Below are 27132 nucleotides of genomic sequence, written 5' to 3' on the forward strand. Positions count from 1 at the left end.
TGCGAGACAAACTGTTTTTCCTTTCTTTAATTCAGCAACTCCAGTTGTCATAATGGTGAAATGTTACATATTTTTTGGATGCAGCACAGGTGTGAACTAAAGTACACAAAGACATGTTTGATTAACAAGAAATTACCTTGCTTGAATATTGTTTAGTCATAATTACTTAAAGTTGCCATTCTCATTGTATTAAGTTGTGTAAATCCTTTTTTATTCCTATTTTAATCCTAGAAACCTAAAGTTGTAACATCTCATGTTGAAATTATTTTATAAGGATTTAAATTTCCATGCAATTCACCCAGTCTATAACTAGATGGCGCTGTTTTGGTTGCCCTATCCGCTCAGGTTAAAAGAGGGGAAAAGTGTCAAATCTGAACAGTGATAGGTCATCAGCTGTTACTGCTTTACCATAAGTCTGAGTCTTTATATCGCAATTGATTAACGAACCCCTATCAACATATGCAGCTTTACTAGTGAGCTATCAATGATCTTTCTCTTTTTGAAACAGGCAATCACATTTTGACGATACGGTCCCTTAATTTTCCAAACAGTCCACAGAAATATGCACACATCATTGAAAATTCATCACGGTGGTTTTGAAAATTAATGTCTGTGTTCAACCTTTTTCTAAACACCCAAACATCTCAGGAAGTTGAGAGGTTTGACCTCACTGTCAGCTGTTGGTCTTTAAATAAATATGCTGGGACTATGGTAGAGAGTATGCAATGTAAATGTCTTTCCTGGTGCCCATTTGACATTTACTGTGACAACTTTGTGTTCTCAGGAATGTAATTTTATCTGTTTGAAACTTTTTTGGTCATAGAGAAAGAATAAAATCACATCTTTACATAAACTATTGTTTCTCGTCTTCATATTACAAACCTGCTGCTTGGAGAATTTGAACCATTTATAAGTGACAAAAAAAAACCTTTACTGCTATTATCAAGTACCTTTTTAAAAATATTCTGATTCAAGAAACAATAGAGAATCCACACACATTTTCTTAGACTTTATTGAATGAAATATAGACAAGTTTCTGAATCACTATTAACAGCATGGAAAATATAAAAGACAACTATGATCATGCTACATGAAACTTGCTAAATGGCTGCAGGTTATTTGTTAATATTACAACAATATTATTTAGGTACATACAGGAGGTATACAATCTGTACAAATGTTACTGGGTTCACAGTTATTGTAGGTTACAAACAGAAGGGAGGGCCTAAGGTTGGTTGGGGTGGCTCTAGATGCTTGTTTTTTGCAACAAATAAGTCTTTAGTTCTCTAGCTTTCTCTAATCAATATTATAATTTTTTTTACATAAAGCAAATACGGATCTTTTAGACTCTCAAGAGTGGCAACTAAACCAGGATACAAACATCCACATCCTTAACTTAAAGCTGGAAGAAATGTAAGTCTTTAGAGCTGCTAGCTGATATAAACAACTAGATTAAATTTGATTGATTATAAAAGCACCTTTAAATGACGGACACATTGTTCTAAAGTTAATTGGAAATAAACTGTTTTGGTAGTAAAAGCTAGCTGCTGGACTATTCTAGAAGCTTCCCTGTACAACAAAGATTCAATGCCTAAATCAAAGTAGCCATGGGGATACTTTGGAAAGCTAATTAGATACAACTGGTGTCCTAGTCCTGTGATTGATGGATAAACCATGGGTTCTTGATTAATCCTAACTCGATTTGGCTTTTTAGATTAATAAAAAAAATAGCTTTTGTATTTATTTCTGGTACCATAAAGATTGTTTTTGTGCCTCTCTAAAACCATCACCGCTCAGTTTGTGTCCTCCCTGGTGCCAGTTTTAATGAACCTGAGCTATAAAGCTTGGTGAAGAACACAACGTTGTGCAGGACTAGCTTACTATCAACATGACCCCAAAGAACCGGGGGTTAAAGGGTGTAAAATTATTACTCATTTCAACAGGAAATGCAGAGATGCAAAAAAAAAAAAAAAAAGTGAAGAAACGGTCAATTGGGAAAGATTAGACACCATAAACATGATATGCTTTGTGTTTTCCTTAAATCCTCGTCTATGCAGTGTTCAAAACTGGCACGTTTATTCTTTGTAACACGGCAAATACTTCTGCCACATTATAAGCTTAAAGTGCTCTATATTTACTCTCACTCACTTAAAACTGTGCACTTATATTTATATTATATTGTAGATATGTTTGTACTGTTTAACTTGTACTGTATTGCACCGACTATGCCAAAACAAATTCCTTGTATGTCCAAAAACGTACTTGGCAATAAAGCTTTTCTGATTCTGATTCTGATTCTGATTCTGATTCTGATAGTATTTTATTATCACAATAAACAATGTGTGACAATGTCTTTTCACAGTATATCAGGCAATAAATTTGTCAAATCTACATGAATCTCATTAAATATCAAATGGGGATGCAGAGTGACACATACATCGTGATAAATTCAAGCACGTGTTGCATTTCTGGTAGTTATTAGTGCGATCTCTGCTCCTCTGCCTGTGGAATTACACTTGTACCATGACTGAGTTATATTTACCAACAAATCCATAAAATATTTTTTTATATGCAACCTTTTTTAACTTATTTACTAATTAGTCCAGATGTAATTTATAGGAGAGTTGAGATGTGTCTGCATCAAGTTTAAAACAGAAAACTGTTGCACGACAGCATAATGTGGTCTCCTTACAATAAACAAGACAAAATTAGAAGTAAAAATAAAAGACATATGGTGTGAATGAATAATCAAGATATAAATACAATATACATGATAATAATCACCCATCTTTTCACCTTCTCACACCTCCTCAGTCTTGCTACTATACACATAAAAATTCACACTCCTGCATACACAAACGCACACACCTTCACTCCACCAGGTTGAAGCAAGGGCAATGAAAGGTCACCAAAGGTATACAGGTGTCATACCGAGCCAAACAGGATGTTTCTGAGGGATGGGACATGCAAAAGTGTGTTAAGGTGAGTGAGGGTGCAACAGTGAGCTGTGACGGCCCTGTGACAAGGCTGTGGGAGAGAGTCGGAGGACAGGTGGGAGGAGATTGTGGAGGAGCTGTTTCTCAGTCTCTCTGGGCACAATGGGTGTGGTTTAGTCAGTATGTGTCACCACAGAGCATCCTCTCTTTTTTTTTTAAATCTTTTTCTCTTACACTTCCTGATCCTGACGAATGTCTCCAAGGCAATGGTGCTGCATCCTCAGCTGAGAAGGAGACAGAAAAAGATGGTTTTAGTATAATTACCTTAAGAAAAATACAACACATGCTTTGACATTAACTTCTCTTTGAAGCGACAGGTCAGGATTTTTGTGCTGAGTTTATTTTAAAAGCAGTTAGTATTTCTCTTGGCTTCTTGACTTGACTGCACCTCATCGGACTCGTCCGTGAAACTCCTTAAGTTTGCAGACGACACCACTGTCATTGGACTGATCCAAGACGGTGATGAGTCTGCATACAGACAGCAGGTGGATCGGCTGGTACACTGGTGCGGTCAGAACTACCTTGAACTGAACCCACTCAAGACTGTGGAAATGGTGGTGGACTTTCGAACACCACCCCCATACACCCCCCTCACCATCTTCAACAACACTGTATCGGCCGTGGACCACTTCAGGTTCTTAGGAACCACCATCTCTGAGGACCTGAGATGGTCTTCACACATAGACACTGTTCGAAAGAAGGCCCAGCAGAGACTGTACTTCCTGAGGCAACTCAAAAAGTTCAACCTTCCACAGGAGCTGCTGGTCATCTTCTACACTGCCATCATTCAGTCTGTCCTGTCTTCATCCATCTCAGTGTGGTTTGGCTCATCCACAAAACAGGACAGGTCCAGACTGCAGTGAGCAATCAGGACTGCAGAGAGAATAATCAGAGCTGACCTTCCCTCCATCCAGGACTTATACAGGTCTAGGTTCAAGAAAAGAGCTGCTAAAATCTCTGCAGACCCCACACACCCTGCACATAAACTGTTTAGAGTTTTTCCTTCAGGCCACCGCTACACAGCACTGTTCACTAAAACCAGCCGCCACAGAGACAGTTTCTTCCCCCAGGCTGTTTCTGTGATGAACATTCAATAGAGTACAGAACAACAGCATACAGATGTTGCAAATGCACCTTTTTTATTAGATATGTGTATATTGTACATTGTATATTGTACATTGTAAATTGTAAATTTGTATATTCTGTAATGCAAAAACAGAACAAAAGAGCAAAGTGTACCGGAGGCAAATTCCTTGTTTGTATGTACGAACTTGGCAATAAAGCTAATTTTAATTCTGATTCTTCAATGGTATAAATCTAGATCAGTTGAAGGCTGAAGGTAATGGTTTGTCTAAGAGGGACCAAAAACATCAAAGCAATTTAAAGCATTGTTGCATTTACAAAAGGCAGTTGTTTAAACTAAAACTAATTAATTTTTTACACAGGAAATCAAACCAGGAGGCGGTGTGTCACCAATGATCTTCCTGTGTAAAACATACTGAAAATGCAACATATGAAGCATTTCTGTTCAGTGTTACTGTAAAGTGATAAAAACACATTCTTACAACACTTTAAGCTAGGACTATTTTATAAATTCTGACACTACCTTATTTTTCTGCTGGGTAGTTATGCTTAGCAGAAATATTTTACATGTTCTGCTCTCTATGTGTTTTACACAGGAAGATCACTGGTGCCAAACCGCATCCTAGCTCCATTTTTCATTTAAATAATCTGCTTGTTTGCAAATTAGCGCACAATGCAAACATGACAACAGTTTAAAGGTCCATAAAATAGTGTTCACATAAACCGTTTTGATATTTTTAGAGTTTGGACAGTAGAGTTAGGACAGAGGATGTCTCCTTTGATCTCGGGTCCTCTTGGATTAGCCGTTTGCTTCAGGTAACCTGGATTTATACTAAATGCAGACGGCAAGAATTTACTGCAGGAAAGATGATAACTGCATATGACCTATATTAATTTATGTTTTGTTACAAGGTTACACAAATTAGTATCAAATTCCACAACTTTTAATTCTCAAATAAAATGCTTCTTTTCATTTAAAGATGTATCTCTTCTAGTCTTTACGTAATGTTTGAATTTAACTTTAACATTTAAAAGTTATTACTCTTTTAAAGTGTGCAAAAGTATAAAGTATGTGTTGTCATTTTTCAAAATGCTACAATGATTTAACAATCCCTTTGATCCCTTTTTCCTCTTAGGCCACTGGTTTCCTCAGCAGTAAACCAGTATGACTGTATAATAAATATGATAGTACACTACACCTGTATTCATTGGTCCTATCAGTTAACATCATTCAGTGTCTATACAGCATTACTGCAAATTGGACCATTCGCTATCCTAGACATGCAAAACCAAATGTAGTCAAAATGGAGAAGATAAACTTCTGTTCTTTGAAACTCTGTAATCAAATCTTAACGCTTGCAGACTTGGACACGGTTTCTTGACTCCATACTGAGCTGGTGATGGAAGAAAAACAAGGGGAGGGAGAGGAGGAATTATAATCAGCCTTTCAGCACAAGTTCATCTGCCCCTCACACAGACCGCTTCCCTTTAAGACCCGAGCCTACAAAGACGGGAGTCAATGGCGGCATTCCTGCTTTGATATCAAAGGTACCCAGGTTACTCAAAGCCTGAACAAAAGCTTTTTCATTTGGTTGGTGTGCAAATCCCCTCCCTACTCTCTAATAAAAGTTCGACCCATTGATATTAAAAAGAAACCCATTTGATAGGCCAACAAATCAATCCCTGCTTTTTAAGTAAAATTATTTCCTTTAAGAACAAGTAGATTTACTGTATGCTGTACAAGTCTAACCTGCTCATGAAGCTGCTGTGATCTCTGTGGACACAGGCTCAATCTCTTTCACAGCCTCCTCAATCACCTCGATCACTTGCGCCATCACCTCTGCACACTTTGCTGATGGTACTTGCTCCAGTTGGCTTTCATCTGCCTCCGTGTGTTGATTGGCAGCAGCAGCCTCAGCAGAACTAGACTCCTGAGGCTCTTCTGTCAGCTCTGGGAGTTTGTTTTGTCTTGAAGGAGTCTCAGCTGTTGCGCTGGTGTTGGAACTGTCGCCGTCAAGCATCACCACGGTTTCTACTTCCACGGGCTGCTCTTCAACCTCTTCAGCTGATTGCAGGACCACCAGTGTTGGCATGTGGATCTCAACCTCCTTCTCTTCTTTCTCCTCCTCAGCCTCCAACTTGTTTTCAACCTCAGAGGTTTCTTTGACTTCTCTCTCCGGATCATTTTTGATGTCTTTCTCCTCAACATCATTCTCCTTGATCTCTGTTACCTCTTCCTCAATGACAGCATCTTCACTTATTTGTACCTCCACAGCTTCCTTTAAACTCTTCTTGGGTTTCTCCTCCTCATTGTCATCCTCTTCAATGTTTTCTGTGACCTCTATTGGGAGGGCCTCGATGACCTCCATGGCAACACATAAGGGCTGAGGGGATTTTTGGACTGGTCTCTTACAGATGTCAGGAACAGGGGTGTCAGTGATGATAACTTGGTCAGATGCAATGCCAATCTCACTCTCTGTTGTAGCTGTTGCCTGGACTGGTGTTGGGGTGGTTGCAGTTGACGTTTTGGGTTGTGGTGCATCTTCTAAAACTTTATCAACAGCATCCTTGATGACAGCTTCTGCAATGACCGCACTCTGAGTCTCAATCTCACTGGCCTCATGGACCTCTTCCTTCACTTCTTTCTCTTCTTTAGTTTGTTCAGCATCAACTGGCTCGGCATTCTCATTTGGAGCAACAAGAACCACTGTATCAGTGATAACAGCAGTTTCATCACTTGGCACAACAGCAGGGACAGCAGTTTCAGCTCCCTGTATTTTGGCATTTTCTTCAGCTACAGCAGGGGTCCCGTCTTGTGTGTTCATTATACCCTCCTTGGACTCTAGAGTTACCTCAGAGACTTCTACACCCTGGATGCAGACAGCTGTTTCTGGAATGGCGCTGGCCACAACAGTTTTAGGGGAGTTCTTATTTTGTGTTGTGGCCTGAATGACCTCAGAGTTCTCAGTGCTAACAGCTCCAACCTTCTCAATCTCAGGCTCATAGCTTTCAGTGGCAACTTCAACTTCTGCCACCTCAGTAAATAATTTATCTGCAACAGGCTCAATCTCCAGAGTTTGTACTTTGTTAACATGAGCCTGGAGGACAGGATCTTCTGACACAACAGCTTCTTGTGGTTCTAATGATTTCTCCTCTGCAGCCATCTCAACGTTAGTAGCATCACCAACAAGGCCTATGCCTTCTAATGTAGGCTCCACAGGTTGCTCCACAGCAACGTCAGCAATCTCATTGGTTGTGAGACCGCTACAAAGAGCCACCGCCTCATCATGTGCATGTGGCTCCAGGATAGCAATGGTTATGGTCTTGGCGCTTTCTGTTTCTGGGTAACACTCGGACTTTGCAGAAGCTTTTTCCAGCGGAACATCTTGCAGAGTCACAGATGTCTGGATTGGGATTTCAGTTATTTGAGCCTCAATTGCACCAATGACCTCTTCTGCACTCTCCTGCCTGGGTCCCTGTGGAACGGGGGAGGTTGCTGCAGCTGGAGCTGGAGTAATAGGCTTCACCTCAGCAGAGGACAGTCTGCGTCCTGTGCGGCCTGGACCTTTAGTAACCTGGTCGTCAGTTTCATCCTCTGGAACGTCAGTGTCAACGGATTTAGGCGTAGCTGCATTTTCCGCCTCCTCTGGAATATCACTGAGCTGATCATGTTGATCTTCTGCATCTTCAATGTTGGCTGGAATCCATGATGGTGATCTGTCCTCAACAGACCCTTTACTCTGGACTGTAGCTGCTTCTTGTGGTGTTTCCTGTACTGCTTCAACTTGTTCATCATACTCCGAGAGAGGAACCACAGCTGGGGTGTCAGAGTCCTCCTCACCTGAGCCCTGGTCAGCAGACGCTTGTTTTTCTATGACCTTCTTTTTGCGTCCGGGGAAGAGCTTTCTTAAAGAGAAAGTGGACTCTTCTTTTTGTGTTTCAGTGTCTTGCTGGGCTTGGTCAGCAGGCCCATCTGGCTTCTCCTCACTTTTGGGCTTGTTCTTTGACATAACCAAGCGTTTCAGTGTGCTCCAGGGGGACTCTCTTACAGGAGGGGTGCTGACTGGCTCAGGTGCAGGAGCTATTTCTTCGTTTTCAGGATTTTGGGAAGGAGCAGTGGCACCCTTGTCTTTCCCTTCTTCCATTACATCTTCTTCTGCTGCAGCAGCTACTAATACCTCCTCTTCAGCTTTGGTCTCCTCATCATCAGAGTCAGAGATCTTCCTTGTTCTTTTTTTGGGTCCACCCATACACATCAGAGCCTCCCAGGAGACAGAGGTGTCCATTTTCTTCTTGGTCTCCTCAGTGCTACTGGTCAGTTTCTCATTGTTTTCAGTTTTCGACTCTTCTCCAGAGGCATTGTCATCCTTTTTCTCTTCCTCCTCAACACTCTTTTCTGCTAGTGGAGTGCTCTCAGATGAGGACAGTGTGGCAGACTTAGCTGGTTTGTCACTTGTGCATTCATCTTCACTATCAGAAGATCTTTTAGCATGCTTCTTGGGTGTTACTAGTTTTCTAAAGGAGGCAATGACACTATCCTTTTTCTTCTCACCATCAGATGCAATTTCCCCTTCAACCTCTTGGCTAGAATCGTGTTGATTTGCCTCTGCAGCAACAGCATGCTCTCCTGATGCCTCTGGAGATGAGGGCCCGCTGTCAGCTTTAGCAGTCTCTTCAGACTCAGCAGAAGACGGAGGAGGATCTACCACTTGCTCACCAGACTCGGTGAGCTTCGACTCTGACTCTTTCTTGGTCTTTTGTCTCTTAGTTGAGAGTTTCTTCAGGCCAGCTCCAGTGAAGAGCTTCTTCAAGGGGCTTCCATGGGGCTTTGATTTCTCTTGTGACGACTGTAGCTCAACCTCAGCACTCAACTCAGCCGGAACCTTCTCTTCTGAACTTGATTCAGCCTGGTCTTTTTGTTTGTTCTGTTCAGTAGTCATTTCGGTAGGAGTCACCCCTGGGGTAGCCTCTGATTTTGCCTCCTCTTGTGTGCTTGGTGCTTCTTCCTTGGACTCAGGCTCAGATTTCCCCTCCACTGGAGTCTCTGATTTCTCTTCTTTAGTTTCCTGCTCTGTTGCAACATTCTCCTCTTTGCTTTCCTCCTCTGACAGAGCATTCTCCTCCTTTGCCACCTGCTCTGACACATCTTTCAACTCCTCTTCCTTGGCAGCGGATTCTTCCCTTTTAGCTGTTTCTTCTTTTTCAGCAGCCTCCTTTTCTTCCTCCTCTTTTGTCTTCTTGATGCTGGATTTCTTTCTCAAGTTTGAGAAGAGTCCCACGAAAAAGAGCTTTCTGAAAGGGGACATACCAGTCTCCTTGGGTGGAGGTGTGGTTTCTGCGTCTTTCTCAGCTCTTTCTTCCTTGACTTCTTCATTAGCAGCCTCAGCAGCAGTGCCTTCAGGCTGAGCATCAGTGGATTCATCTTTGTCTGTATCTTTAATTGTATCTCCCTCAGGGGTAGATGCTTCTGTCTGGGCTTTATTTTCATCAGTTGGGGTTTTCTCTTCAGGTACAGAAGTCTCTTTGGCCTTTGCAGGCTCTTTGGCCGAGGTGACCTCCTCTTCCTCTTTATCTTTTACCGTCAGAAGCGTCACAGGGTCCGTTTCATCACTTTTGTCCTTCTTGAGTGTGAATTTCAAGCCCACTATGGTGAAAATCTTCTTGAAGCCGACCTCTCCTGCATCATCTGTCTTTTCCTCTGCTACCTTGTCTTCAACAGCAGAAGTATCATTTGCACTGGGCGACTCTTTATCCATTTTCTCGCTGTTTACATGAGGAGTCCCTTCAACCGGGGCGGTTTCTGTAGTCTCTGGAGCCTCTTCCTTCTGAGCCAGGGACACACCATCTGGCTGGCCAACTGAAACAAAAAGAAAAGAATGAACTTTCTGTCAGACTTTGATCAAATTTTTCTATTTAGTTTATTACTTGACTCTGTCTGCCCTGTTGTGCTGTAGAAAGATTCCTAATGAAATCCCCATGATGTCCATATAAAAACTATCATCTGTGACCTAAATTTAATGATGAGGAAATCAAATCACTTGCAGAGTCAGAATAATTTACTCTATGCTTCATATAAAGCTTTAAATAAAAATGTATTTGTTAATATCCTGACCTCCTGGTGATGTACTACAACGTTTAACTTCAAATATTTTGTGTAGCTATTACTTTGCTATGTGTAAATGTTAAAAAGCATATGGGTATACAAATAAATAATGCACATACTCATTTGAAACAGTACACACTAATGCAGTTTTTTAGATTACATTGCCACTTTAAAATGTGTCTGGGTTTCATTGTGGTGCTTTTAAAGTCCAGAGAGAGACACTTATCTTACTGTAGGCATTCCTCTGCAGTTAAACACAATGTTGGGCAAATGTTGCAATAATAGCTGAGATAGCAGATGTAAACCACACATTCAACATGTCGGTCAGTCAGCGTTATGACAAATGTAGGCGTTTGCCGATAGGGAACAACAGCCTGCTGGAGTCTCCTCAGACCTTATTACAGTCTGGGAAATTTCCCTTCTAAAAACCAAGAGGTCTCTAAAAAAGATCCCAGAATGATTTATGCTCAAGGAATCAGGTTACAGGATTACATACAGAGCAACTTAGCTGCTGTTTAAACCAAGCTCACCGTAGGAACCTAACTACCAGCTAACTGCAAAAAAAAAAAAAGAATTAGGTAAAATTATATTAAATGAACCTAAATACATTTTTTTAAATGCTTGATGTCAGCTCAATTCCTCTATAAAAACTGAACTCATCTGGTCAGTAAATCTCTATAATTTAGATGTTGTCGAGCCACACAAAAATGGTAAACTGCACATCCGCATTGGTCTACGTCCCTTTTTCTTAATTATAACCATCGACTGCATTCCAAGAATATTTCAGCTTTCAAGTGCAGAAAAGGTTTGTTCCACTGGACGAGAAATGATAAACGTTTAGGTTATTTTTTCTTAACCACCAATGAAATATGTCAGCATTTCGCTCTTAATTTATCTGCAAAAATGACGATCAAATGTTTGATGATCGACACGCCCACCTCTTCTGCATAGATTTGTCTTGAGAGGAATGCAAATTATGCTGCTGACACCGACTTTTGGAAAATTATTTTAAGACAAGCTAAATGAAGTTTGTGTTTAAATAGCAATGGACTTCAAGAATGTTTGTTTGCTTTTTTGGGTAAACTGTTTCTTGCCTCTGCCCATGTCCTATTGAAATCAAACAATGCAAGTACCCCTCCTTAAAATAAGTCGCAATCCCCTTGACCCAAATTCCACCACAGCAGGATGGATGGGCCCCCCCCCCCCTTCCTTTCCAAACCAGACACAGGCATACAAAAACACAATAGCCTCCAAGCCCTCCCTGGCCCCAGGAAAATAAAGGAAGGGGGCTGGTCGACCTTTTTGTTATCAAGCCGGGCTACAGCTGGCAGGAAGTTTAAACTGTTGAGTTTGGCAACTTTACTAAAGTAGTAAAGGGGAAAGGATTCAGGTGATTTAATAATGACAACAAAGCTTTTGTAGCTCTTTCTCTTACACAGATGGAATCTTTAGGTTATTTATTCGCCGCAATACTGTTAAGGCACAGAGATTGTCCTGAATCACTGCCAGAAAAAGCTATTAATCTAATCTAAGTTCATATATATATATATATATATATATATATATATTCACTCCAGTTTCTCTGAGCTGTCTTCGATTAGGTCCCAGAACAGAGAAGGTTATTAAAGATGTGTTTGTGAGAGTGTGGGAGGGGGTCACACTGTAAGTAAACCTGGCAAGCCACTGCTTTGTGTATCTACATGGTCAATATAACAGGAATCACGCTGATTTAACAGACTACTGGCACCTTCTCTGTCCTTTTGATCTCTGTCTTCCTGCTCAGTCGACCGTCAAACTCCTCGGACTGTAAATATTTGCAGGAAGAGCAAAGAGCAGAGAGAATTTAAAGGGAAGCTGGGTACAGAGGTGACTGCCGGATGGATGCAGGGATTAGGGTGTAACATATTTGTGACACACATATTTGGGATGCTTGTCTCAGCTGGAGACAAGCTCTCATGTGTGAGGTTGAGCTTTCATAGTAAATATCAGAGCTGGAGCTAAAAACTGGCTGCAGTGGATCTACTCTGGTCTGCACTGAAGTCAGAGTGTTTTTCAGTTGGGGCTCTTTGGGGTCGCCTTTATTTACGAGGGCGGGATGAGAGACCGAAAAGCATTTAATCTTTCAAGAGATTGTATACAAATATGTGCATGACCTGGAGTTTCAAAACAAGAGCAGTCAGTTAAAAAGCAATCCAAGGAGACCCCTCCACCCTCCCCCAAAGTAGAGGATACTCAGCACCTCCTCCACCCCCACTTACACACACATCTCAAAGGTGTGGTCAGAGCATCTCTGTTTGTGCAGAGGGGGAGGATAACAATAGATATTACCCAGTCAGATAACACAACATTGTGTTAAATCAGTAAAGTTCTAATTTATACAGATGGAGTCCTGCTCTGCTTAAATGACCCTGCCGAGTTAAGATAAAGAAATCTAGGAAACAGGATATGTTTTGGTATGCAATCAATCCTAGACACCCCTTTCTCTGTCCTGAAACATTCCCCGTGGGTAAATACTCCCACTGGGAATTAAGAGTCCCACCAATCTAATAAAACACCTCACATGATGGGATGCACTGTTGGCTCAGATGTGGGGCTGTACAAAACAAAAAAAAATCAAGACACTGTGGCAGCTGGTTCTTGATGGACACTTTTCCACTAAAAAGTTTAAAACATGTTTAAGGTGTTCTCAGGATTCAGGATAATTATTTTTTGAGGCTATTCCTAGGAAACATATAAGTGAAAATATTTTTTTTTTTACATTATGATGCTCTGCAGTAGTCTAGGCAAAGCTTTCTCCAACGGAAATCACTCATCCATGCCAGAACATCCACAAACCACAACGCGAACTAACCACACCCTCGATACGACAATGCTTTTAGCAATACTCATATATACAAGGAAAACAAACACAAATGAGTGTCTGTTATATTTCATTTAAATGAATGAATACAGATGTATGACACAAATAGTTTGATTTGAAGATGATTTTGATAGGCACAAAAAAGCATCAGCTTTTCGGACATAAAAATGTTTGTTCTTACCTGTTAAAGTAATTGTTCCAAGCATTGGGAGAAGCCAGAAAAAAAGGGTAACCCAGAAAAGATGCAAGTAATTAAAATTCTAAAAACTGAAAAAAATTCACGAGTAAACCCTAGCAGTCACTTTTTCTTCACTTCTCTACAAACTTTGTAAAAGTTAGACTTTCCCTCCACTACGTGTTCCTCTGAGGGCTGGAGCTGTTTCTTCTCACTTCCAGCACTTCTCAGTCATCCAGCAGAATGAAGTAACCAGAGGTCTCCACACACATTTCAACAGACTGACACACATGTCATGGTTAGGACCACCCCCACCTCCCCTTTTTCTTCCCACCTCCCCTTGCCTTTCTTCATCTGTTCTGAATGAACAACACACCCACCCCCCGCCAACACACACACACCACAATCCAACTCCTTTTACTCATCTCCACTCCGTCAGACATCCTCATCATCCACCAACAATTACTAAAGCACATCATGTTATCTTTCAATAAAGCCTTTTCCATTCCATCAATTCTTGCTAGAGAAGCAAGTCTTGCTAGAGATTCTCAGTTGGATTTGGATGTGAACTTTGACTGGGCCATTTAATATACGAATATGCTTATTATATTATTAATATATATTAATATGTTTTTATCCTGCTTTAAGGTGAACCTCATCACCAAACAGGATTTCTACTTTTGGAAAAAAATATTATATCTACATATTTACATAAAAAAAATATTTTCCCTCACCAAATGTATACATTCGACCAAAGAAGCTGATTCTTATTCTATTAAATCATGACAAAAACACTCTGCAAAGGATTAATTTTAAAATGGCTCAATACTTCTCTCTTTTTAACTTTTAATAACTGAACCGATCTGTTTAAACCTCACATCTCCCCACTTCCAGGCTAAAAAAAAAACTTTAAAAATTCTGGTTTCTTGGAGATGTGTGGGAGTGGTGTGATTTACATCCTCTTTGACCTTAATCATGTCAACAGTCATGTAGGAATGCTGATTGAGGTGACCCAGATTTAACTTCAGCACTTTATACGAATACTAATCTCCCAGCTGACTTTCTTTCAGTTTCTAAAGACTAACATAAAACAGCAAAACTTGTCCTTGAACATGATTATTCATATCCAGATCCTAAACCTAAATCATGAACTGGGAGGGCCGCCAAGTCCTTACACGGCCCCTGCTGTTTGAATGTTAATAGGGCCACTCTCAATTGCTCCAATGCAGACACGTTTAACTCAGCTTTTGTCTGGAGAGAAGGAATGCAGATAATTCCTCAGGTAAATACCAGCATAATCAGATCTGTCACACTTCTGCATTGTCTTGAAGGAATGTGTGAATTCCATCCAGAGAGCTCAACAACCGAGTGATAAAAGCAGCAATCAAATAGTTGGAAAGTTGGAAAGCAGCATCCCTTTCTTAATGAAGAATGTGCCTGAGATTTATGTGACATTGCTGGTTATAAGTCTGTCTCTGTAACTTTGGCGCTTCATCACGTGCGGATTATTACATCTGTTTGTCTGTCCTGCAAAGACCGCTTGCAAATAGTCCTATCGGAGCAGGCAAGAGTGAGATTAAAAAAAATGGGAGTTGTGTGAATGTTTGTGTGTGTGGAATTGAGGGGAGGAAGTTGCAAATCTAATAAGAAATCATATTGGAGTGAAAATTTCTGTGGATAACAAAATTATTTTTTATAGGATTACGCAGGAGACCCTTGAAAGGCTGTTGTGTGAAGCATCCTCCCTTCAGCCTCGGTAACTAAATTACATAGACTCAGTTACAGGAATATAATTTTATTCCAGCAATGGATTAACAAACAGCAGCAAGGTACAAGTCAGAACCCAGTGGACTCTTTAAATCTTAGTCATCCACTTTAATCTAATGGGTATGTCACTATCTGTACTCTGCTACATAATGGCCACTAAAGCGGTGCATTATGCTGAGTGGGCGGTGAGTCAGGCTGATGGGAATTTATGGAGTAAAACCGACCCACATTTCCCTTTCCCCCAGAACTTCCTTCATGTGACTCAGCCACATCAGTCACATTCCTGGACATTCATACATACTTACACATTTTTATTTAGACTGCCCAACGCAGAGGCAAACTACAGACAATACAGAGAAGAGGATTTATGGAGGGGGGGGGGGGGGTGCTTCTCTTTTGAAATGCACACTATAATGCATCAACACCACATTTTCACACCCCTGTTTGCTGTTTGCCGTCTGGGGTCTGCAGTCGAGAGAGGGAGCGGGCCTTCTGGTCGGGATCTGGGCTGGGATTGGGGTTCGGGTCTTGGGGGTTGTCTGGTGCTGGGGCTGGCTTTTCGGCTCTCTCAGGATCGCTTTGATTTCCTTGGATCTCTCCTTAGTGCCCTGGTTTGTCGGTTGGGGGGGCACTGGGCTCCGGCGAGGGGGTCTTGGCCAGGCAGTGTGCAATGTTGATTCAGATGTGGCTTCGCTTTGGTGGTGGGGCTGGCCGGCCTGCATGGTGCGGCAGGTTGTACCATGTGGGAGAGCGGGTGGCCGGCATCCTGGGGCACATTCGGGGATCAGGTGTGTGGTTGGTTTTCTGGAGAAAACTTGTATACACAAGCACACTCACACTCAGACCCACAGGTGTTAAGATTCAGGTGTTAACAGATACACAAATGTTCTATATTGAGCCGCAGTTACCACTAAATACATCTTGCATTCATAAGTACAGTGCATTTTTTGGTAAAAAAGCTGTTAATGTGAACGTTTCTGCAGGTATTGAAGCAAGCAGGGTGTTATCTTATCCTCCATTTTTTTCTCCTTCTCTCCCCCTTTCCTTTTTGCCCCACCTCTCTCTCTTTCGTGCTTCTTATGTTTTTCCTTTTCATTTCTGTCTCCGTGTCGGTAACAATTGAAATAATCCGAAAGCAGTTTCTAATAAAGTTGCTTTTATAAATATCAAGCAAAGCTTTAAAGCCACTTGTGAAAGTAAATCTGCTGGGCTTCTTCTTGGCACTCAGACTACATTTCTGAGCGCTACTCTGGCAGACAAGACACGGTTAAAAACAAAACAAAAAAAGTGCGGTTACACTGTCTCAACACACTACGGTGTTTAACCAAAAACGCCTAATAAAACAAGTGGAGGCTTAACCATTAGCTGGATGAACATGGCTCCGACTTTGGTGTAAAAGGCCAAACAGAATCAGAACTACCAGCTTTTAAAAGTGTGTCTTGACAGCTCAGCCGATTAGCACTTCAATATTGAAAAAAGTTTGGCACAAACATGCTCATTCTGATTTTTACTTATAACTACAAACTTCCCCTTATGTTGAGTTTTCCTTTTTTTGTAGCATTTCGAAAATATCTGGCAGGTCAATTGTTGTTTAAATAATTGAGAATCAAATTCTGGAACATATATGTAAAAAACAGTGAAGACCAAAGAGCAGTATAGTTTCACTGTGTGAAAATACACTATATTGTCAAAAAAAAACATTTACAAGACAAAAACAGCAAGCAGAGAGCTGGGTGTCAAGGGAGGCTGTTCTTCTTTGTCTTTTAGCAGAAAAATGTTGCTCTGAATAAAACAATCGTTCCATCTAAAAAGCAAATTTCATAGCTAAACTTCAACAACACAAAGTTGAGTTTTTGGTGGCTGACGCCCCACATATCTTGTTAAATCAGAAAACGTGTCTGAATTCAGGAATGTCTGAGGTGGGGTCTTGAGTCTTCAGGCAGGAGGAGGGGCAAATGGTGGGGGTGATGGGTGGAGGTTTTTTTTTTTATTACAAAAAGAATGACATCACCGGACAGCTTCAGAGACACCGCCTCTTATACTTCCAAGAACGGTACAAGAAGATGTTGAAATAATTGGAGGAAATGGAAGCAGGGTGAGAGAGACCAGATTAGAGAGATTTGTTTCATTGAGTAATTCTCCTTTCTTCTACGTCTTTTTCTCTTTTGCTCCTTCCACTTTGTCATTGAATCCCCAATTTAATTTTCTTCAATCCTCCATCTCCACTTTTTTTTTCAGTCCTTCCTGCACAATAATCCCCCGATCCGTCTGTTGCTGCACAAGGCTGAAGCGATGGATGGATGAAGAATGTCGGACAGGAATTGCAGTCAGCTCTTGACATCACCACTTCCTCTTCCTTCTGCTCATTTCCTACCGTTATGGTCATGCACTGTGTACAGTTTCATTCAGGGAACGTACATTCTGTGATTTAGCATTATCAGATGAAAAGTACAGTTATGATGTCTTAGACTTGTTTATTTTTTAGTTAAAGCAGAAGCTGTTGCTTCCACCAAACTGAACACAACTTGCACACAGTTACCTTAAAACAAGTGAGCGACAAAGTATTTCTGCTTCCCCAAAGAAACCAAAAGTCACAAGTTTTAAATTAAGTCCAGCAGCGCTTTCACTGAACCATGCTCTGTAAGAATTTGCCAACTGCTACACACATCCTCACTTTCTTTTGCATTCTTGAGATATCTGCATCAGCAATTTGCCCTTCCAGTTGTTGTTAGGCATCATCGTGTCTTTTAGTACATACTTGCATGTACAAATGGTAAAGCGGAGGTCCTAAAGGTCCCTGGAAGTTATCATTCACAAATGAGTGAAAATACATAAATAAAATGATTGGCAGCTTCTAAGTTAATATTACGGTTTGAACTTGAATAAACTAATCTTGAAATCTTATCTAATCGTAAGTGTTTCAATCTAATTAATCCCTAAACAGTCCAATAAAACAAAAAAACAGTCCTTCTCATGTTCAGTGGAAAAATTTGCAAATTTCTTGACACCCTTAATAACAAGATTTCAGCAATGTCTGTGAGATATAAATGAATCTAACTTGGAGTGTCAGAGTGGCCGCTGCACTGGTAATGAAGGAGAAAAGGAGGGGTCAGCCACATTCTTGGTCCATTCTCTGAAATACTCCATATGCCTGGGGGAGGTTAGGAGTTAAGGACAGAGATTAGGTTCCTTGATACCGGGAAAGATGAGAGAGGAGTGCCTGAGGAGATGAGTAAGTCCTGAACAACGGCGGGCGGGAGGCGGTTTGGTCTTGGGGACAGTCTTGCAGTTTTACTTTCTTACTGTAGTTTTTAAACTCTAAGCACAGATGAATAATGCAGAGCTGGATTATTTAATCATTTACAATTTATTTGATTTGCAATAAAAACTTTGAGCTTGGTGTATTAACTGAGCTGGATACCAGTGTCCACTAGTCCAGAACTTTATGTGATCCTGCTAGGTTTTCCAGCTAAATGGGCGCGGCGCTGGTGATGTAGGGGTTACGCACACAACCTGTATATAGAGGCTACAGTCCTTGAAGTGGCTGTCCCGGACCCGGAGACCTTTGCCGAATATCTTCCTCCTCTCTCTGCCCCTATTTCCTGTCTGCCTACTGTCGGAAAAATTTAGAAAATAAAGGCCTCTAGTGCTGCAAAAAGTATTAAAAAAAGTATTCCATCTTAATGTGATGAGATGAGTGGCGGTTCTTGCTTGAAAGTTGCCCTGGACAAGCTCCTCCTCCGAACATTCTTCTTCAGGTTTTTCTACTAGAAAGCAGAGTTCATTTTACGATCAATTACAGCAAGTCTTTCAGGTCCTTAAGCAGTGAAACAACCCCAAACCATCACAGTGGCACCACCATGTTTAGCTCTCAGAATGCTGTTGTTTTTCTAAAATCCTTTTTTTCGTTTTACGGCAAATTTAATGGGAGGTACAGCTTCAAAAAAGGTTCACTTTTGTCTTGTTGGTTCACAAAATGTTTTTGCAAAGAGGCTTAGATCATCTGGTCGGTTTTTTTTTTTGACAAATGTGAGACGAATCTTTGTGTTAGTTTTGGTCAACAGTGGTTTTCACCTTGTAACTTTCCCCATGATGCCATATTGCTCAGTCTCATTCTTACTGTTGAAGTTGACCACTGAGCTTAACTGAGTTAAGTGAGGCCCGCAAGGCTTTGTACTGGTTCTTTTGTGACCTCCTGGATGTTGAAGTAATGCTGATATATTGGCCACTCCTGGAAAGGTTCTCCACTGTTCCATGCTTTTTCAATTTGAGGATAATGGCTGATTTTCTTGTTTTAGCCTACTTCATGTTGTCAGAAAGGTTCTATTAAGGGGATTTCTAAAAAGGCCTGAGTGTGGCTAGTGAAATTAGACTTAACTAGTTGTACTATTTTCATTAAAAAAAGCTACAATTTTGGTTTTACAAATAGGTTTTTCAAGTCAAACCTGTGTTGAAAAAATATAATCAATGTAAAATAATTTATTCTAGATGTTATCTGTTTGTCCGATACAGCTTAAAATCTTCTCTCAATTTTCATAAATAGGATAAGGGTTTCAAAAATTGCTAAATGTGTTTAAAAGAATCCTTGTTTATTGTAGATTCATCCATTAAAGGTCTGCCCAGTCCAAGTGTTTTAGATGTTGACCTAGCTTCCTTAAAACAGTAAAACTGCAAAACAGACTACTCAAGCTGTTTAGATAAATCTTCCTGCCCAATCAGTTAGAGGCTGATTGTTTCTAATTGTTACTTGCTTATGTACTTATTTAATGTGTCTGACTGTGGGTGTGTCCTTAAAAGCACTCGCTTTAAACCAGCTGATCAGATAGACATAATTGAACCACTGCTTGAAGAACAAATATCTTGTGAGACTGTGAAGCTTTTAGGGATTCTGACGCTTTCCTGTTGCGTCTCTTCCTTTTCCTGAAGAGAAAAGTAATTTAGACATTTCACGTCTAGTTAAGGATCATTATCTGAGAACACCGACATCACAAATCACAGGCAAACTATTCCCACTCGTTGAGTAGACAGTACAACCAGATCCAGAACGCAGAGCATCTAAACCAAAATTGTAAATGAGTGTTGTTGGCTGGAATGTAACAGCAATGTGGGCAGAAATCCAAGAGGAGTGATCCAGCGGCTGGATTGTGTTACAAACTCGAAGATCACACAGAGCTTAAGTGAAGGGAGAGGTCCCTTCCACAGGCATGATGACAATTTTGGCATCATCGCTATGTAGAGGGCCCAGAGGAGCTTTGAAATCAGTAAGAGTTTAAATTAAATCGTATCCACCCATAAAACAGATCCACACATTGTTTTATTTATGATAAACCCAAACTTTTCAAAAAAGAATCTTGATTGTCATAAAAAATGAATATAAGGCAAGGCAAGTTTATTTTGTCAACAAGACAATTCAAAGTGCTTTAAAGTACTTTGCAGTGACAAAAAAAAAAAAACATGAAATGTACATTGCAGTGTCATGATAAAGGAAAGTAAAGAAAATGTTAAGAATAAATGCACTCAATGCTTTTAGACCCATATTTTCTACCCCCTAGGGAGGGAGCAACTCCTTAGAACTGTTCTGACCTATTATGCGTCTCGACAATGGGGAAATATTCCTTTTAAAAACTGGTCCATGGTCAGAGACTTTCTGGTGCTCTGTACCTCCCTCGTAACTTCTTCTAGGAGAGCCCAGCTCAGCCACAGTCTGTCAGGGAGGGGTCTTTTACAGTGAACTGCTTCTCACTGTGGACAACGGGGTCCTTTACGCTTTCTGTTCTAAGGTGGAAAATCCTAATTGACCTTTAACCACAGTAAAAACTGTATTGTCTTTATGTCCCTCAAGAGATTCAGGTCTGTGTTCATCACTGCACCTAGATCTTGGGCCTGATCAGTGGTTTCCAACTGTTATAACTGAAGCTGTTAGATAGAAAACATGTTTGAACGCCCTTTTTAAAGCATATTCAGTCAATTATGTTGCACAGTTATTACCCTTATTGCAACGTTACTATAAAAACTTCAACTGGTGTAATATAAATGTTTTAAATCCACAATTAAAAATGTTAAAATGCTCGCTTCATTGTTAACATGGTGAGCCATACCCAATTACTTTCTCCAGATTTCACAGTCTGAGAGTCATGTCACCAATAGAATCAGCATTATCTTCCAGTGGATCTGTCCAAATCATAATCATAAAGTGTTGCTGTTGTTTTTTTTAAGTCTGTGATCCATCCTGGAGAGTGGGTCAGCACTCTTGACAGTTGATGACATCATCTCTGATGTCATTCTCTGGGTCCCCACTGCAGCTGCAGCTATGTACACCCACACCCTGCTAAAAACCCGCAATCTGATTAACACACAGACTTGAAGTCAACATCGACACTAAGCTCTAATTGTTACCAGTGAACCTAGATTGGAAAAGACAAGAAAAAGGAGATAAAGTGGTTTTATTTTGGCAGATGGTGAAGTATTATACAGATTTTTCAAATTTAGTATGCAGCATCATTTAAAGTGCTTTTTTCCCTTCCTCATCTTTTTGTACTCCTCCTGGTTTTTGCTTTTTGCATGCATCTGCCTCCTTACAGTGCCTGGTCAAAACTCTGCATCTAAAATTTATGTACATCTCCATTCTGTGTATGTTTTCTTCTTGTAAAATGAGTGCTTTAAACTCCCAGTTTGTTCAGAAATATTTTGGACTGATTTTCAACTTTGGCTCTGACTGGGAATTAACTCGCTGCACAAGAGGGATATTTTGGTTTGTTTAAAGTAAATACCTCCCACTGTCAAGTGCAAGTAGTATTTAAAGGTCTGTCATCTAAAGACAAAAAGAAGGTTATAAAAGAAAAAACATTTTGTATCATACATGCTTTGCAAAAGTGTCACATGATCTGTCCGGATAAACACACCTTCTCTGAAAGGCCTCAGAGGCTGCAACACCACTAAGCAAGAGTAATCACACCATGAAGACCAAGGAGCTCTCAAAACACGACATGGGCAACGTTGTTGAGAAGTACAAGTCTGGGCATGGCTATAAAAAATATCCAGATCTTTGATCGAACCTTTTGGCCACCAAGGATAACGCTATGTCTGGCACAAACCAAACACATCCCGTCACCCCAAGAACACCATCCCCACAGTGAAACATGGTGGTGTCAATATCATGTTGTGGGGATGTTATTTAGTAGCACGATCCGAATAACTGGTCCGAGTCGAGGGAAAGGTGGATGGTGCTAAATAAGGGATATTTTTGAGCAAAACTTCTGTTAGTCTGCCTGTGATTTGAGACCGGGATAGATGTTCACCTTCCAGCAGGACAATGACATGCAGCATACTGCTAAAGCAACACCTGAGTGGGGAAACATTTAAATTTGTTGGAATGGCCTAGTAGAAGTTGAAAAATTGAGAATGCGTGGTTAGACTTGAAGATTGTTGTTCACAAGCGAGCTGAAGCGGTTTTGCTTTGAGAAATGGGCAAAAATCCCAGTGGCAAGATGTGGCAAGCTCATAGAGATTTATGCAAAGGGACTTGCAGCTGTGATTGCCAAATAAGGTGGCTCTACAAAATACTGACATTAGGGGGTGGAACAGTTATGCATGCTAAAGTTGTCTGTTATTTTGTCCTTTTTGTTGTTTGCTTCACAACAAAAAAAAGAAAATAATACAACTTCAAAGTTGAAGGCATGGTCTATGAATCTAATGTTGCAAACAATCCATTTTAATTCCAGTTTGTGAGGCAACAAAACATAAAAAAATGCCACAAGGGACGAATATTTTTGCAAAGCACTGTATATCAAAACTTTATGTTTTTTGCACTTTCCTTAAATACTGTATACTGCCTAGCAAATATATTTATATATTTTTAACTTCATAGTTTCTTTTAACATTACAAATAGAAATATCATTTGAAGTTTGCAATAAGTAGGGGGATACAGCAAATGTTGAAATGCGTACTCTGGACTGTCGATACAAGTTTTTTTACCCATGTGCAAAACTCTCTGTGTGGCAAAAGACTGAACATCACCCTCAACACACCCTCCCCATTGTGATTCGTGGTGGTGGTCATGCTGCAGGGATGCATTTCTTCAGCAAGAACAGGAAAACTGGTCATAGTTGATGGAAAGGTGGATGGAGCTAAATACAGGGCAATCCCAGAAGAAAACCTTTTAATGGCTGCAAAATCATGAGACTGGAGCAAAGGTTCACTTCTGACAAGACAACGGCCAGGAACATGCACTCTGAGCTACAATGAAGTGATTAGATCATTTAGGTGTTAGAGTAAAGTTAAACGAAGAAATCAAATCAACAATCTGTGTCAAGACTTCAAAACTGATGTTCACAAAAGCTCTCCATGCGATCTGATGGAGCCTAAGCCATTCTGCAGAAAGGAATGAGCAAAACATCTAGGCTATAGATGTGGTGGAGACATACCCCAAAAGACCTGCAGAAATATTGACTCAGGGGAGCTGAAAACAAATAAATACTATTTTTAAAATTACAAATTTTGTACAACTTTGTGTTGGAATATAATACAATTCTATATAAATATTTGAATTTTGTGGTTGTAACATGTACTCGTACTCGTAGTCTTCCGCTTATTCGGGACCGGGACCGGGTCGCAGGGGCAGCAGACTCAGCAGAGACGACCAGACGTCCCTCTCCCCAGACACTTCCTCTAGCTCCTCCGGGGGGAGCCCAAGGCGTTCCCAGGCCAGCTGAGAGACATAATCCCTCCAGTGTGTCCTGGGCCATCCCCTGGGCCTCCTCCCGGTGGGACGTCCAGGAGGCATCCGGTATAGATGCCCGAGCCACCTCAACTGGCTCCTCTCGATGTGGAGGAGCAGCGGCTCTATTCCGAGCTCCTCCCGGATGGCCGAGCTCCTCACCCTATCTCTAAGGGAGAGCCCGGCCACCCTACGGAGGAAGCTCATTTCAGCAACTTGTATCCGGGATCTCGTTCTTTCGGTCATGACCCAAAGTTCAAGGCCATAGGTGAGGGTAGGAACGTAGACCGACCGGTAAATCGAGAGCTTCGCTTTTCGGCTCAGCTCTCTCTTCAACACAACGGAGCGGCACAGTGCCCCCATTACTGCGACAGCCGCACCGATCCGTCTGTCGATCTCCCGCTCCATTCTTCCCTCACTCGTGAACAAGACCCCGAGATACTTAAACTCCTCCACTTGATGCAGGAACTCCCCTCCAACCTGAAGAGGACAAGCCACCCTTTTCCGGTCGAGAACCATGGTCTTGGACTTGGAGGAGCTGATCCTCATCCCAGCCGCTTCACACTCGGCTGCGAACCGCCCCAGCACATGCTGTAGGTCAACATGAAAAAATTTATTTAAAGGGGTATGATCCCATTAGCAAGGCACTGTAAACTTAAAATGCACATATGCGCCTTTAGCGGAGCTCCGAGTTAGTTTTTTCAAAAGAAAACCATTCCTGCTGATACCGCTGTAAACTTGTTTTTCAGGGTGTTGTTTTGGTGTGTGTGGAGTTTCACGTCAGGACTGGTCCCCCAAACTGTAAACACCCTGGTTTACCTGATAGAGTGCAGATTACAGCTGTGTGTTACCATATGCGTAAGCCTTTTGATGTAAAGTTTGTCTTTTGTTGTTCTTTGCTGTTATCAGACAGATTCCTCTTCTCTTTCTGAGCTGCTGTCTTTATCAGGCAGAACAAGAGAGCAGTGGTGGGATGTGAAAGGCCTCCATATTTTTCAGTCTTCTGTCTTTCCTCCGTGCCTATTGTGTGTCTCCCTTCCTTTGATTCCCCTGCATTCCTTCAATCTGTGGCCTTGAAGACCTTTCATAACTTCTAGTGTTTTCTGTTTTTGTCTCCTGATATTTTATCCTTGGTTTATTAGACTGAAGACAGGGGAATAGTAAAGTAAAGGCCAAACAGTTTTCACAGCATTTCTTTATTCTCTTATTATTGTTTGGTTCAGGCAAGACTAGTGCTAATGGATGGATGGATGGATGGATCAATCCCCGGTTAACTTGCACTGTGTGTGGAAACACCCTGGAACAAACCCATGCATGCACGGGGAGACCTTGCAAACTCTACCCAATACTGTAACAATGTCCCTTTTGTTTTGCACTACTGATCTACACTGATGTGCTGAAAGCAACCATGAAATTTAATAAGACAAATTTGCAAAATCAGTCCTTTTTTACCTTTCTTTAATCTGCCTTAAACAAGTTTGTACCCCTACCGGGGCAGCAGTTATGAATCTTACAGTAAATATTCTATACATGGTATAAGTTAATATGGCCATATTTAGATGGAAAAGATACATAAAGTTAAAATGAGAATATACTTTTAAATGTTGCCTTTTAATTAGTTCTTTTCTCATTTTTTATGTTTTTGAAATTATTTTGTTATAGCAGTTTTACATTTATTAAATGTTTGCCACCCACATTGTCTTTAGCAGAAAATCTCTCTTTACAGTTATTCCTGGAAAAGCCTCAGAAAATCTTAAAACCACAGTTGTATTGCTGTTCCTGAAGGTCCTGGATCAGCTCATCCCTTTGCCAACTTGTACCCCCATTTCGTGCCCAGCCGTAACTATTTTGTCCCAACCTACTTCAACCTACACCCTATTTTTCCAGAACTTTGTTTTTCAATTCTTAATTTTAAAACACAGCATGCACATTTTTCATTAACAATAAAATCAAATTTTTTTAAATTTGTATTGCATGACTTAAATTTGGAATTTAAATAGCTCCAAATCAGTTCATTTCATAACTTCATTTCATTATCTTTTTTAAAGAAAATTGTTTTTGTTCATGCATGCGCAGAATCTCAGGATCTTTCCCTTCTTTTGTGTTCTGCAAAACTAATTTACACGTAGTACAAGACCAGAGAAGCAACTGAATTACTCCCCACTTGTCTCTCTATCTCTGCTCCGAAGAGGGCATTGGGTTACTCCATAAACAGACAGAATCATTTAATTAAAAACCTTAATAAACAGGTTATTTGACAGCAAGGGATGTCACACATCCCTGCGTTTTAAGTCGTATAGGGTTACTCCTTCCCCTGGGACAGCCCAGATTATGAAGTGCACAGGTTGCTTTGTCCGGGGCCCAGGTCAAGGCCTGCTAAATATTTAGGGAAGCCGTACACACCCCTGCAGCCCTACCAGACCAAGGGAGACAGGACAGAATCGGAAAACAAAATAAACAAATGGAGCTTTAAAGATAGCCATGCGCAGCCGGAGATAGATTGAGCAGTTTGGTGCACATGTGAATTTAAGCAGATATATTACCAGATCATCGTTTTCCGAGATCTAGTGAATCAAAGGCAGCTGTTTTAAATAATCTATCATACTAAAAAGGCCCATGTATCTAGAAATTTGTTTAGAGTGGGAGGGAATTTCAGACATTTGAAGGTGACAGCGTGATAGTGTTAACAAATAAAATGTAGAGAAAAATAATATGTTGGAATGCCAACGTGTGCTGGTCCATGTAGGTGTTCTCCAAGTGTTGACAAATGGATTAGTCAAGGATCAGTGCCGGATCCCGCAGAGCAATGAAGACATCTGCAGACAAGGAATTCTCACACAATCTGAAAGCCGACCCCACACACAAACGAGCTTACCTTCGGCTGCCGCTTAAGACACAGTACATAATCCCAGACACAAACACACACAACCACCGTCACTTTTTCACCACACCGGCCACAGGAGGAGCTACCAAAAGCAAACACAGTAAACACACAGCACCAACATGAAGAAAAAAAAAAAAAAAAAACAACACATATTCACACACACACCTTCTGCTAATGCGTTGTCTTCCGAGTGTCCATTCAGACTGGTCAAACTGGAGATTTGCCCATTTTTTTCCAAAGGCTGAAAAGAAACAGAAATAAAAGGAGAATGAAAAAAAGGACAGAAAATTCATAACAAATAATAAATATGCATATTTATTAAAACATTTCAAGTAAAACTTTGATATAAAGCATACAAATTAATTATTTGGCTCAGTCAGAGATGTTAAGAATGATATCTCAAGTTTAAGCATACAGCTAGTGTTGGCTAACAGCTAGCTTAAGTTAGCTTAGCCTAGCTTAGCCTTTAAAACTCAAAACCACCAAACTGTTGACACACAGCTCTACCCTCCCATACAAAAACATGTAAACCTTTATTATTAAAGAA

General features: G+C 40.7%; 1 protein-coding gene across 2 annotated transcripts in view; it reads right to left on the minus strand.

Moving 5' to 3' along the window:
* Positions 1-3155: 3155 nt before the first annotated feature.
* Positions 3156-27132, minus strand: part of akap12b (A kinase (PRKA) anchor protein 12b) — a 50010-nt gene continuing 26033 nt past the window's right edge. Inside the window, exons 2-4 of one of the 2 annotated variants that reach the window (XM_047387972.1) lie at positions 26751-26826; positions 5830-9936; positions 3156-3220 (exon numbers count right to left, since the gene is read on the minus strand). In XM_047387972.1, the coding sequence (XP_047243928.1) occupies positions 5834-9936; positions 26751-26826 (4179 nt within the window). In that variant the 3' untranslated portion in view covers positions 3156-3220; positions 5830-5833. Of the gene's footprint in view, positions 3221-5829; positions 9937-13223; positions 13457-26750; positions 26827-27132 lie in introns of those variants that run through there. The other variant, XM_047387974.1, reaches the window with a different exon arrangement.

The sequence above is a fragment of the Girardinichthys multiradiatus genome, chromosome 15 (assembly GCF_021462225.1).
Source record: "Girardinichthys multiradiatus isolate DD_20200921_A chromosome 15, DD_fGirMul_XY1, whole genome shotgun sequence".
NCBI classification, from domain to species: Eukaryota; Metazoa; Chordata; class Actinopteri; order Cyprinodontiformes; family Goodeidae; genus Girardinichthys; species Girardinichthys multiradiatus.